This window comes from Triticum dicoccoides, chromosome 2A (genome assembly GCF_002162155.2).
Source record: "Triticum dicoccoides isolate Atlit2015 ecotype Zavitan chromosome 2A, WEW_v2.0, whole genome shotgun sequence".
Lineage (NCBI taxonomy): Eukaryota > Viridiplantae > Streptophyta > Magnoliopsida > Poales > Poaceae > Triticum > Triticum dicoccoides.
This window is the reverse complement of record NC_041382.1, coordinates 724812308-724824540: the sequence shown is the minus strand read 5'-3', so window position 1 is coordinate 724824540 and position 12233 is coordinate 724812308. Positions and strand designations below refer to the sequence as shown.

General features: G+C 42.9%; 1 protein-coding gene across 1 annotated transcript; it reads right to left on the bottom strand.

Annotated features, from left to right (window-relative positions):
* Positions 1-9841: 9841 nt before the first annotated feature.
* Positions 9842-10987, bottom strand: LOC119358214 (BTB/POZ and MATH domain-containing protein 2-like). Its single transcript, XM_037624867.1, has one exon. The coding sequence runs from the start codon at positions 10985-10987 to the stop codon at positions 9842-9844; it is 1146 nt and encodes a 381-aa protein (XP_037480764.1).
* Between the last annotated feature and the right edge of the window lie 1246 nt (positions 10988-12233).

Here is a 12233-nt window from a genome sequence, read left to right as displayed (position 1 = left end):
GATTGTAGTAAGGGCCCCTCGTTCTAGTCTCGCCATGGGCCCCCATAATCTTAGGACCGGCCCTGTCTTGGAACCTGTGCGGCGGTCCATGGGCTTCTAGGTGGCAGTGACTGTCCGCGACCATGAAGATGGCGTGACGATCGGGTCTGATATGTTGGGCGGCCGTGACATCAGTGTCGTCCATGGTTGGCCCAGTGTGGTTACACTAACTCAAGTCTGGACGGCTTGTGGTGTTCATCCAAATCTTGTCAACCGGATGGTGGTGGCTTCAAACAGTACTGTAACGACCTCCTACGGCTTTGTGACGGCCGTGATCACCGAAAGGTCTTTAAGAAGGTTTATCTCTCTAGATCCGGTGTTTGACTTTGATGGTGAGATGGATGAAGGCTCGACGCATGAGGATGATTGTGCAGTGGTGATGGTCGCACATCACATGTAGTTGCTAGGATCATGAAAAAGTGATGGCGACAACACACGAGTGACTTCGATGGTGGTGCTGTCATGGATCCGGTCTCGAGCTCCGAGGAGGAAGCCTAGGTCTGACCCAAATTGGTTATACCCGGCAATGCCGCGTTCTTTACGCCGTTACCTTGTCGAAGGTTTTGCTTGGATATGCTCGGACTAACTCTTCAGGGTGAAAACCTAGATTCATGTCTTGTGGTTGGATCCAGTGATGGCGTCACTTGAGTGTTGTTCCCTTCCTAAAGATGTTGTTCAATAATCTTGTTGTCCATGTTGTGTCATGAGATGATTGATGCGGATATGATCATCGTTGTAGTTTGCAATCGTGGATCCGATCGCTTTGGTTTTTTTTCTTTTTTTTCTTGTCTACACATAACTTCGTCTTATATGACTTTACTAGTTGTTGACATAACTTTGTCTTCTATGACTTTGCTAGTTGTTGGCGTATTTGTGTGTGTATGTATTGGTGTTGGTTGTGTGCATTCTAACCATGCAGAGGCCGAGTGTGTGCTCATCGTGTTTGTATCCTCTTGATAACCATATGTCTAATCTTTAGTGGTGAGACAGGGTTCTTCTTTGTTTGTTAACGATATTTATGAAAGGAACTAACATATCAAATTGCTGCATTAAATGAATTGGGTTTCAATAAACAATGTACATATTCAATTTTCGTATATATTGATGGCCCAACCAGTTAAATAATAATAATATATTTTTGTTAGAACATAGTTCATATGAAATGTGATATTTGACATCATGTTGGAGTCTATACTTATTTTTCCTTTGCATGTTGTGTTGTGTATGTTTCCAAGAGCCATGGAGCATAATTACAAAGTTCCTTGTGACAATATCTAATGGTAATTTCTGTTAATCCAGCCACAGAGCATATATCTACAAAACAAAAAATGTTTTTGTTGGAAAATATCCATAGCATGCAAAGAATCTATACAAATAAAATACTATATAAATGACAATCTACTACCTTTAATAGCAACCTTGTCACATGGTTCCTTGGACGATTCAGATATTAAATATATTATAGTTCCAGCTATTGATATAGCATTCCTTCTGCACAAGTAATAGATTTATTCAATATACAATTGTAAAATGTAAACATGTTTATTGGGAAATATTAAAGTATGTAATTCCACAATTGACACCCTTCGATTATTAATTTTTAGTTTCACTCTTTTGTGCATGTATGAATATATTGATTAAGTAATGTAATTATGCATCTGATAATTAATAAAGTGGTTGCATGCATCTTCTAGATGCAGAGGCCGGGGGTCCTCCTCCATTTATAAAAAAAGTAATGTAATTATGCATTTGATAATAAATACCTTATATCAAGTCTCTGCACTCGATTTGCTGCTTCTTCTGCTGCTTGAATTGCTTTGTTTGACATTCCAAGTGTTGAACAAAAACGTCGCTACAAAGTGTGAATTATAGGGTAAATTTTTGATTGAAACTATTAACTTGAACACATTTATATTCTGCTACCATTTATCAAAAAATGAACTACTAGGCGTACTTCATAAAAATGTTATGATGTAAGAAGTAACTATGAAAATACTTACCACGAGATCCCTAGGACGAACACTACTGATTTCCATGCATTCGCCTTTCTTCTCTTCAATATGGTGTACTAGTAAATCTTTTGCTCGAGAAACTTCTTTTTTTGTAACTCCATCAGTGACGGTGCAGATCTCTATTTTTTGATAGAAATGAAGAAGTTTATTGATAATACAATATATGATAAAACGTTCATATATTCCTATAATAATTTTCATACCTTTTATAGTTCGAGCCTTATTAGCTTGCCTGCATGCTATGTACAAGCAAGCAGCACAAAGAGAATGTTTCTTCCTTATATTAAATATCTTAAGATCATTTGCTTTCATGTATAAATTTGTTGCTTGAAGCTTTATGTTATCCACAATGCCCAACCTAAAAACAATGTGGTTAGTTCACTTAGTTTTGTGCTACACTTCTTATTTGAATTATCTTAATTTTTTGCACTATATTATAAATATTATAATGAACTTTGGACAAGTCAAAATAACAAATATATTAGTAAAAAAATTAACTATCTTAAACTTCACATGTACACCTAATAGTTCATTCCAATATATGAATATGACAATCATATTAGTGAAGAAATATTAAAAAATCATATTAGTAAAAAATAAACTTGAACTAAATGTACATAAGAATATGAATTCACCTGTCGGCCATATCAGCTATATAGTGAATTGCATTGTCGGCTTGATGGGAAGAAAAATCAACAGACTTCTGTATATTGACACGAAAAGAGTTGTGGTGATCAAATATGTTTTTATCAAATCTCATAGCAGGTGTTGAATTATGCCTTGATTTCAGATTATTTGGGGATTTCGCTGTAGAAATAGGGTCATAATTATCATCTTTTGATGCTAAAGGGGTGAATGTACGCCAATCATCTTTCTCATCAATGTAATGACTATCCAATACAAGGCCGCATTCTGAGCATATGGTGTCTCCAGTTGCGCGATCGAATACTACCACTGTGCTAATGTTACAATCTTTACAGTATGACGATTCCATTAGAATGTGTGGTTATGAAGAGGCACAATTTGAGTAGGTTAGATAGCTAGGAAACTACTAAGACTATAACCAAATAACAACTACACTAATGCTTTAATGGCTTGCGTGCTATTCCACATTTATATGGCATTTAGCCAAAATGTTTTAAGCATGACCATGAATAGTAGATATTTTGTTAGACCCACTTAACTAGAAGGTGGTTGTCTCGTTGACACACATAAGTTGATACGGCTCAACTTGCGTTGAGACGATTTTTTGGTTGCCCTGATCTTTCACCACGCGCCAACAATTGTACTAGCAGAAGCAATCCCGCAGGAAAAGAAAAAACGCAATGAAATTTGTTGGAACCTGAAGCGATTGTGGATGTGTACGTGAAGGAGACTATTAGCAGACTAGATGGATGGATGGATTGTAGAGATGGACAGCGGTGGAAGATGTATGTGGTAGTAGTAGTATAGATGCAGGGGATTAAGCTAATGGTGATTAGCGGCGGCAACGGCGATGGAGTAATTAGTAGATGGATAATAAGCACTAGTGGAAGTATATGGAGAAGAACAGGAAGCTAGACCGATCCTTGTAGATCAAGAATCAAACCGAAACTTGCGCCTTGACAATCGACGTCGCCGAAACACATGCAATTATCAAACCCTGATTAGGGAACGCATGAGCACAGATACGCGGGCATCACTAGATGCATGTTCTGAGTTTTTTTTACCAAAACTAAAACCTAACCTTTACAGAGCGTTGCACCCCTTGCTTTATATAGGTGGCGCCTAATACTTGGGCTAGGCCCGACTTGGACTAAGAAAAACATGAGGACTCCTCATCGGTTACAAGTTGTACGCAACAAAAAAAAAACTACCAAATCTGATCAAACTACGGAAATAAATAAAAAGGACACACGTATCCGGCTTGCACTCTTATAGGATGATTGATTCTGGGATTCGTCACGTACGTATACTTGCATGGAAAGGTGTTCTGAACGTGGGCTTCACTTTCTCCCGAGGCACAATCTGTGGAGCAACTGAGCAAAACAAAAAATTATTTGTGATGATGTTATTGCGTTCAATCGGTAGAGCATATGACCATCTCTCTTCAGTAGCATATGGAACAGGCTTCACATCTAAGATCTCTCTCTGTTATGTTGCACACATGATCTTTTTATGACGTAGAGCAGGAACCACATACTTTTGCATCTTACTTTCATAACGAGTCTTTCGGTTGGATGATATTTTACTTGACAGTATTGGAGGAACCACAACAGTACTTGCGGTGTCCGTATCAAAAGTTTATATGCAGTTTGGTAGATTATGAAAGTTTGTGTGAGATATTTCAAGTTAGCTAACATAGAGGTTCAGTTGAAGTTGTAAATTATGTGAAGAAATTGCATTAAGGTACAAGACAATAATATCAAAGGGTAACCAAATTTTGTGGCTATAAATCAAAATTTAACAAAGATTCTGCTAGAAGAAATTGAGTGAAACCCAATATGTAACATGTATTATCGGCACTTCAGCTTAACTTCCATGTTGTACCCTTGCAAAGTTGAGCATTGTTAACTCAAATTACACATGCAAGGAATTAACATATTGTTTAAGAAGTTGAGAGGGACTGAAGAAATTTAGTACGAAAGAACAGTACACGTTGTTTGCCATGTATCAGCAGTAGTTTTGCTTACGTGTGCATGAGTTGAAGACTATTGGTTTTATAGATATGTCTATTGCGTGAACAGAGACCTCTCACCCATTAGCTTTGGTTGCAACTTTGTTTCTCTTTTTTTTGTTAATGTAGATGGACAATACTTGATCTATTATGTCTTCATTCATGTAGCCATCTATTATGTCTCCATGTAGTCGTAAAGGCCGTGTTAAGTATCTGGAAGAGGGATGTACAAGCCCTCAATAATCAACATATCACAACACACGTTTGAGTTGTATTTTGAGATAGGACAGACTTCCTTATTAGACCTGACTAAGGAATATAGAAACATATCATATATTTTTAGTTCTACATAACTTTACCTTAAAAGATCATAACTATTACATCTACATGGCGGTAACTAAATAGAATGCACTCTCTCTCTCTCTCTCTCTCTCTCTCTCTATTTCTTTTTCACTTTGCATATAAGATTTGTCTGATTTGGGATGCTACGGGGATCGTGCAGTAGTCCAAGTGACGTGATGGCTGCAGAGGTCCAAGTCAATCTACCATCTTCCCACGCTGGACATAGTGAGGTTGAGAATGCTATGAGTGTGGCTTTTTAGCTCCCTTGTAGGTGTATCCTCTATCCTCACCGTTTTGATGGCATCGAGATCCAGCTGTGCACAGAACTATGTCAGCGATAGGTTTTTACGCAAAATAACAGAAGCACCTATGCATTAGTGGATTGACCAGAAAAACAATTCTCTCTTGTTTTAATTAAGAAAATTAATGCCAGTGATAGGTTCTCAGATATTGCAACGTCAATGCTAGTACACGTATGTCGGGAGGTTCGTCACTTAATTCAGAGATAGGTTGTTAGTTGTTACACAATAATGGACGCACCTATGCATCTGTCGACTAATGTTTTTGGAAAGTCTTAGCGACTCCACGCAGATCTCGTTGGATTGAAATCCAATGGTCAGCCCTCTTCTTTGTCCTCTGGCAAGTGCTATTATTCATCTTCTACCTCGTAACATACGCAATTTCTTTTCTCCGCCTCTTCCCTCCTCTCCACATGCCTCACCCCTGTTCCAACCCTCGTCGGCGACCCCGCTGCCGGTCATGGCGTCACCATGTCGAGATCAGGCGATGTTTAATCCAAGAATGAATCAAAAGGAATAGCCCCCACCCCCATCCACACCAAAGAAGCTTCATCGTCGACTACGTCGGCGACACCGCAGCTAACCGCACCGTCCCTATTTCCGACAAGGTCCTGGCTCGACCTCTTTGAGATGCGTCGACTGCTTGCATCACCCTGGTCTTGGCCTCGGGCTATGCACTGTTACTCGCAAGCAGAATTGACTTCCAAAATTTTTATTTTTGGGCAACTAATAAAGAGCCGAAGCGTACGATAATTTGGCTTGGCAAAATGCATGGTTTGTTGACCTGATGATCGACTTGAGAAAGACCCCCCGCAAGTGATAACTAAAATTCCTATCCTTCCCTTAGCCAAGGGGATCTCGTAGTTTCTTCTTCTTTGTGTTTCCTTTGTAATCTCTGTCGCATTGGCAACATAATAGTGTGAAAAGAACAATAGAACAAGTTCATAACCCAACAAAACAAAGAACATGGAAATAAATTCTTGCCATGTGTAGTGTGAAGTGCAACCTCTCAAGACAATTAAGCCATAGATATGACCATCTCTTTCTCACGACAATGAGAGCTTGTAACAATTTAAAGAGTACTTTAGCACACCAATTGGCTAAAAGTTTCAAACTTCCAACATAAAAGAGTTAAATACATTGGAGGTGCCTCAACTTGCTTGCACGGTCGTCAATTTGGTGTCTAAAGTTAACACAGAACTGGTGCTAGAACTTGTCCGGCCATGCAAATACGGTGCCTCCTTCTGTATTTGAACAAACACCAGCCCACGTGGCGGTGACCACTAGTTAGTGCCTGAGAGCAGGAAAGTGTTGGGTGATTTTTTTTACAGAAACCCACTCGTATTTATTTAATCACATAGGAAAGATCTGAAATATAGTGTATGCTAGTGCCAAATAACATGGAAAAGCAATCATATTGGAGGGGTTTCAAACCTGGCAGCTCCTGACCAAATACGGCTCGATCTGTCCACTCGGCTGAAATATGACATGCATTTACCTATTAGCTACAACGCTATATAGACACTTTCCACGTATTTCTCTGCAATTTTCCTATTGCGTTATCTATCGGTATTACTCTTATTATTTCCAAGTTCATGTTTACTGTCATGGCACGCAAATTTCCCATATAACAATACAATATGGAAATATTTATTATTTTAAATATTTTTTATGTTTTCATTGTTGAGTACTTTGAAGAGGTAGACATGAACTTTTTCAAAAATTTATGGGGGTTGAATTAGTTCAACCTATATTATAAATTATTGTGTCAATTTATGTATGTTCATTCCGAACAAGAAGTACACGCTATTACTGTTTATCTTCATTGTATTTCTATAATACCCAATTATTAACAAATTGACAAAGTTCTATTTTGTCAACTACTCAACATGCATTTAAAAGATATTGTGTTGAACTTCTTAATACAATTTTTCAAGATGCTACAGAATAATTTTTTAATACACATTGAACTTTTAAAAATACACATTGCCAATTTTTTAATGCAATATGAACATTTTCAAGAACACTTGTTAATTTTTTAATACATTTGGAACATTTTCCAAGAACATGTTGAACATTTTTCAAATGCACCAACCCTTTCTTTAAGTTTATGGCAGTTGTAATTTCTCTTACATTTCTTTTTTTTAATGATAATAATAATATGAAAAATAAAAATGAAGAACTTGAGAAAGTAAAATAAAACTTGTGAGGGTCCATAGAAGCGCCATATATAAATGAAAGTCACTTGAAGTGGTACATAGCAACCAAAGTGGACTCTTGGAGCACGGTGGTTACTGACCATGCTTTTTTCTGAAAGGCTAAAACCTGGAACCTAAAAGTTTCAAAAAGAGTTGTTTGTTTTTAAACAAAAAAGTATGCATCTGCTCTAAGTGACTTTCAAGTTTCGTTCGAAATTATGTTATATTATACCCTGCAAAAAAGACAAAAATCCGGCAAAAAAAACAAGCTGATTTTTCAATGTATTTGTCTTTTTTAACTCTCACATACAAACATAGATTTTGATGAAAATTCACACGGATATATTGCACTTCTATGTGTGCATGTACAAAAAAATACAATTTTTTAGCTTTAAATATTCTTTTCTTTGAACTTGGAAAAAAAGGACACAATGTTTCCGTGCTTCAAAATTACTTTTCACATAGCAATGCAGTATATGGAGTTCGACCACGTCAATATCTACTGAGCAGAATACGGTATCGTGACCAACCCGTGCGTGCAATTCAAGCCGCAATCAGGAGTAACACTTTTTTTTTAATTTGCGGGGTTTTCCTACATGATTAAATAAAATATGAGGTTTTAAAAAAGATCCTCATGCATGGGCCACTCAGCGCCTTTCCAACTCTGCCAGGCCACCATTTTCTCAAAAAAAAAAAACTCTGCCAGGCCACCAACTTTGCTAGAGCTACGGACATTTGTTACTGCTTGCAATCTACGGGAGTACGTGGAGAAAAATAATTGGAAATCAACGGGGTCACACCACTGAATTCACGGGAAAAAAAGGATCAGGGGTGGGGCCATAGTCGTCCGTAGAGGGTAGCCCGTATGGTGCTGTCCGTAAGTTTAGAATTTTCGCTTTGTCACTGCCAGGCTGGTACGCCGCCCTGCTCCCGTCTCGCGCTCCCATCTGTACTCCCCCACCGTTCATTTATCATCCTACGATTTCAGCATTTTTCTCCCCCCACTTGCCAAAACATATCGAAACTACTCTATATTTGTTTTCTTCCCCGATCCCTTACGTGGCGCTCAGCCATCGCCCATGTCAGCGTCGCGTGTCGACTTGGCCCTGCTGTTGGCGGGCTAGCCGCACGAGCAACAACGAGCTTCAGCTCGACATTGAGAGAGGCGGCACCGGTACGAGTGCTCTTCGTGGGCGCCACTGAGACCAACGCGTTCGCCGGCAAGTCGACGCCGTCGCGGCAGTCAGCCCCGCCTTGTGAACTTTGTGCATGTGGGACGTCTGCCAGTCTACCAGGATGTCATCGGCATTGAGACCGGGCTCCAGAGCCTACCCAACCGTGCGCCGCCCAAGTTCGTCACCATCGACGACGGCTACTAGTCGATCGACACTCCTCTGGTTCATGGCACTGTCAACTATGGCGCCATGCCCAATCTGACTATGTGGTGCACCGCCGAGTACAATGATTACATGCACAAGAGAAGCATCTGCCAACGAGATGTCCTCAAGAATAAGGAGCTGCGGAGATTTCCTCTAGAGTCGTAGTGTCATCACCGTGCCCCGCCCGCATGGTTGCGCGACCGTGAGGTGCATGACGAGGTCAGGGAGACCATCCCGTCCATTGATGCGCAAGCTCCGTCGGATGCTGCTCGCCGTCAATGCCACAATTGCGCTCTCACCACGTTGTTGTTGCCGCCGTTGAACATCAAAAGCCCAGGGCGCCGGAGCTGATGCACAACGATGATCAACGGAGACTTGGTTGACCGAGTGGTCGATCGACGACGGCTTGGGCCGAGCGGCAGCAACCAGGCGCCGAGTCACAATCACAAAGGAAAGATACGGATGCAGTACCGGAAAGATAAACGAATATGGTTGTTTTGTGATTTGTTTTGGCAGCGAAAAAAGATGCGAGGTGAGAAAAAATGCTAGCACCGTAGGATGGTAAGTGAACGGTGCGGGAGTACAGATGGGAGCACAAGACAGGAGTAGGCAACCCCGGACTGTATGTCCAGGTACGAGATGAAGTCATCGTATTTACACGCCGGATAAGTTCGACTATTAATTTCATGTATTTTATAATTTTAGACACTAAACTTACTACGCAGGACAATTTGAAGCATCTCCAATGTATTTAACTCAACATAAAACAAAACAAGCTATATCGATCAGATCAGCACTATACAGCCGCTACTAAGTACTGTTTATATACGTACCATAATGTATGTAGTCTGACAGGTTACCCTAATAAGTATACGTCGTACCATATGCATGCATGCATGCACACACAAAAAAAACTTCACTCAGCGTCAGCGCCACTCGTGGATGCCACGTCCATGATCCTCCTCGTCGCCGGAGCAGCGGCGCCGCTGGACGTTAACCTCTTCCTTATCGCGCTCTGTATGTTTGCTAGGTTAGGCAGCAATCTCAGCCCTCTGCGCGCCGCGAAGTTCCGGCACGCCTGCTCGAGGTCCTTGCACGAGTAGGCCTCCGCGATCTCCATGAGCGTGCCCACGGTGGAGTCCTTGATGAAGTCGCCCAGCCTGCACGCGCACATCAGCTTCAGCCTGTCGATGAGGTAGTAGTCGGCGGCCACCAACAGCCGCAGCGTCACGTCGTACGACCCCCTCCCCTTGGCGGCCTCGCCGGGGATCTCGTCGGTGTAGATGAAGTGGAGCACGCCCCTGAACGCCTCCGCGGTGACGATGCCGCCGCCTACTTCGAGCAGTAGATCTTTCCCCGCCTCGCGGCCGTGGCCGTAGAGGAGGCCTTCGAACCACGCCGACTGCGCGGCCACCACCATCCGGTGCGCCTCGAACACCTCGCCGTCCACCTCGAACCGCACGTCGAACGGGGCCTTCCCGCTGGCCAGGAACCGGATGGCGTTCTCCCCGTGGTTCGACAGCGGCGGCGGCGGCATCTTGACGAGCCCCGGGCGGTTGACGGAGAGGCTCCTCCTCCGCGCCTTGTGGATCGTCACGGTGCAGCACACGGTGATGGAGTCGGCGTGGATGGCGCCCAGCGCCGCGCTCTCGAGGTGCGCCCGGGTGATGTAGCGCCGGATGCCCCAGCTGTTGCACAAGGTGTCGTACTTGCAGGCCCGGTCGGACCGCCGCGTGGGGCGGACGTCGCCGTCGGGGCCGAGGAGCTGGAAGGTGAACTCGGCGCTCACGGGAAGGAACTGCGGCTTGTGGAGCGTCTGCGCGTACAAGGCGATCCACCCGCCGTCCGCCGTGCTGTAGCCGTCCGGGTAGAAGCGGATGTGCCACCGCCGGCCATCGACGGAGAAGTGCTGCGACAGGATCGACTTGCCGACGCCAATGCCCTTGGTACGGCTGTACTCGCGGATCGTGAAGTCATGCGTGCCCGTCACCTTGGGCACCTCGCTCACCGACCCCGTCACCGCCGTGCCGTCGGCAACACAAGGGGCGGCTGCCGGTGCCATATCGATCCGGGCTGTTTCGGTAGGTCGTTGGTGGTCAGGGTTGAATATATACTCCTACTACAGTACTCGCGACCGTCACGATCGCACGTTGATCAAACTCTAATCCCAACAATCGTCGGATCATTGGTCTCCGTTGATTCAAAGTTTCAAACTTCATGTCACAAAAAAAACTTTCAAATTGATGTAATCCTATCACTTTTTTTTGGTAAACGTTGCCATTTTATTCAAAGTTCACAACCTCCTCTGCGGTAATCTCCGAGCTAATACACTCGGGAGCCACATGAAACCAAGTTTTACATAACGACTTACAACAATCCTTCCTAGCTAGGATATGCACGACTTTGTTCGCACTGTTTGCAGATCGACGCACCAAGAAACTCTAGCATCTTGGAACGTAGACAGCAAAGTCTTAGGGGGTGTTTGGTTCCAGGGACTTTTTTGTGTTGGGACTAGAAAAAGTTCCTAACAAACCAAACAAGGTGAAATTTTTTGCTAAAAGTCCTTAGAAGCACCTTCTTGAGAGTCTTTTTCAAAAAGTCCTACGAACTAGAAAAAGTCATATGACTAGAGAACCAAACACCACCTTAATTTTCTATACTATTTGCCAACGGGCATGTACAATGGTGCTATCTTAGAAGTGACATGTAGATAAATGATAAGGTGGAGAAGAAAGAACTCATAAGAAAAAGTTTGTCCTCTCTAAATGGGTCTCACCACGTTTTTACGAATAGCTAGTTATTAAAAATAAAAATAAGAGATGACTTATTGTAGACATCTTTTTTGTCATTTCTAAATTACATACAAGACTTAAGATTATCGTATCAATCATTGTACATGCTGATAGATCCCTCTGTTCACTCAGCCACCGCTGCGAACCGCCGAGGCCTAGCTGTACCGGCAAAGGCGGTGCTGCAACCAGCTAGATGGGGAGCACGACCGGAAAGTCATTTTGAGCATTTTCGTGATGTACCGGTGGATCCTACACCGGCCGTTCTGCGCCGCGATCCGTGTTTGGGCTAGCCCACTGCCATGTATAGCTGTTGTATTGTGTTTCCAGTCCGCACGTATTTGCAATATGTCGGGAAAACCGGACGGACCCCACCAACCACTTTACGCCAGGTTTACATTTACTGCGTCGCGGTAACCGTGACCCCTCCTCCCACTCCCCGATTCCCCTTTCTCTTCCGTCGGCCTTCTCCGTTGAGCTTCGCCGCGCTGTTCTTTCTTCTCGGCTCAGTCGCTGCGG

Coding starts and splice junctions, on each gene's coding strand:
- LOC119358214 (XM_037624867.1), bottom strand. CDS start 10,987: ATGGCACCGGCAGCCGCCCCTTGTGTTGCCGACGGCACGGCGGTGACG.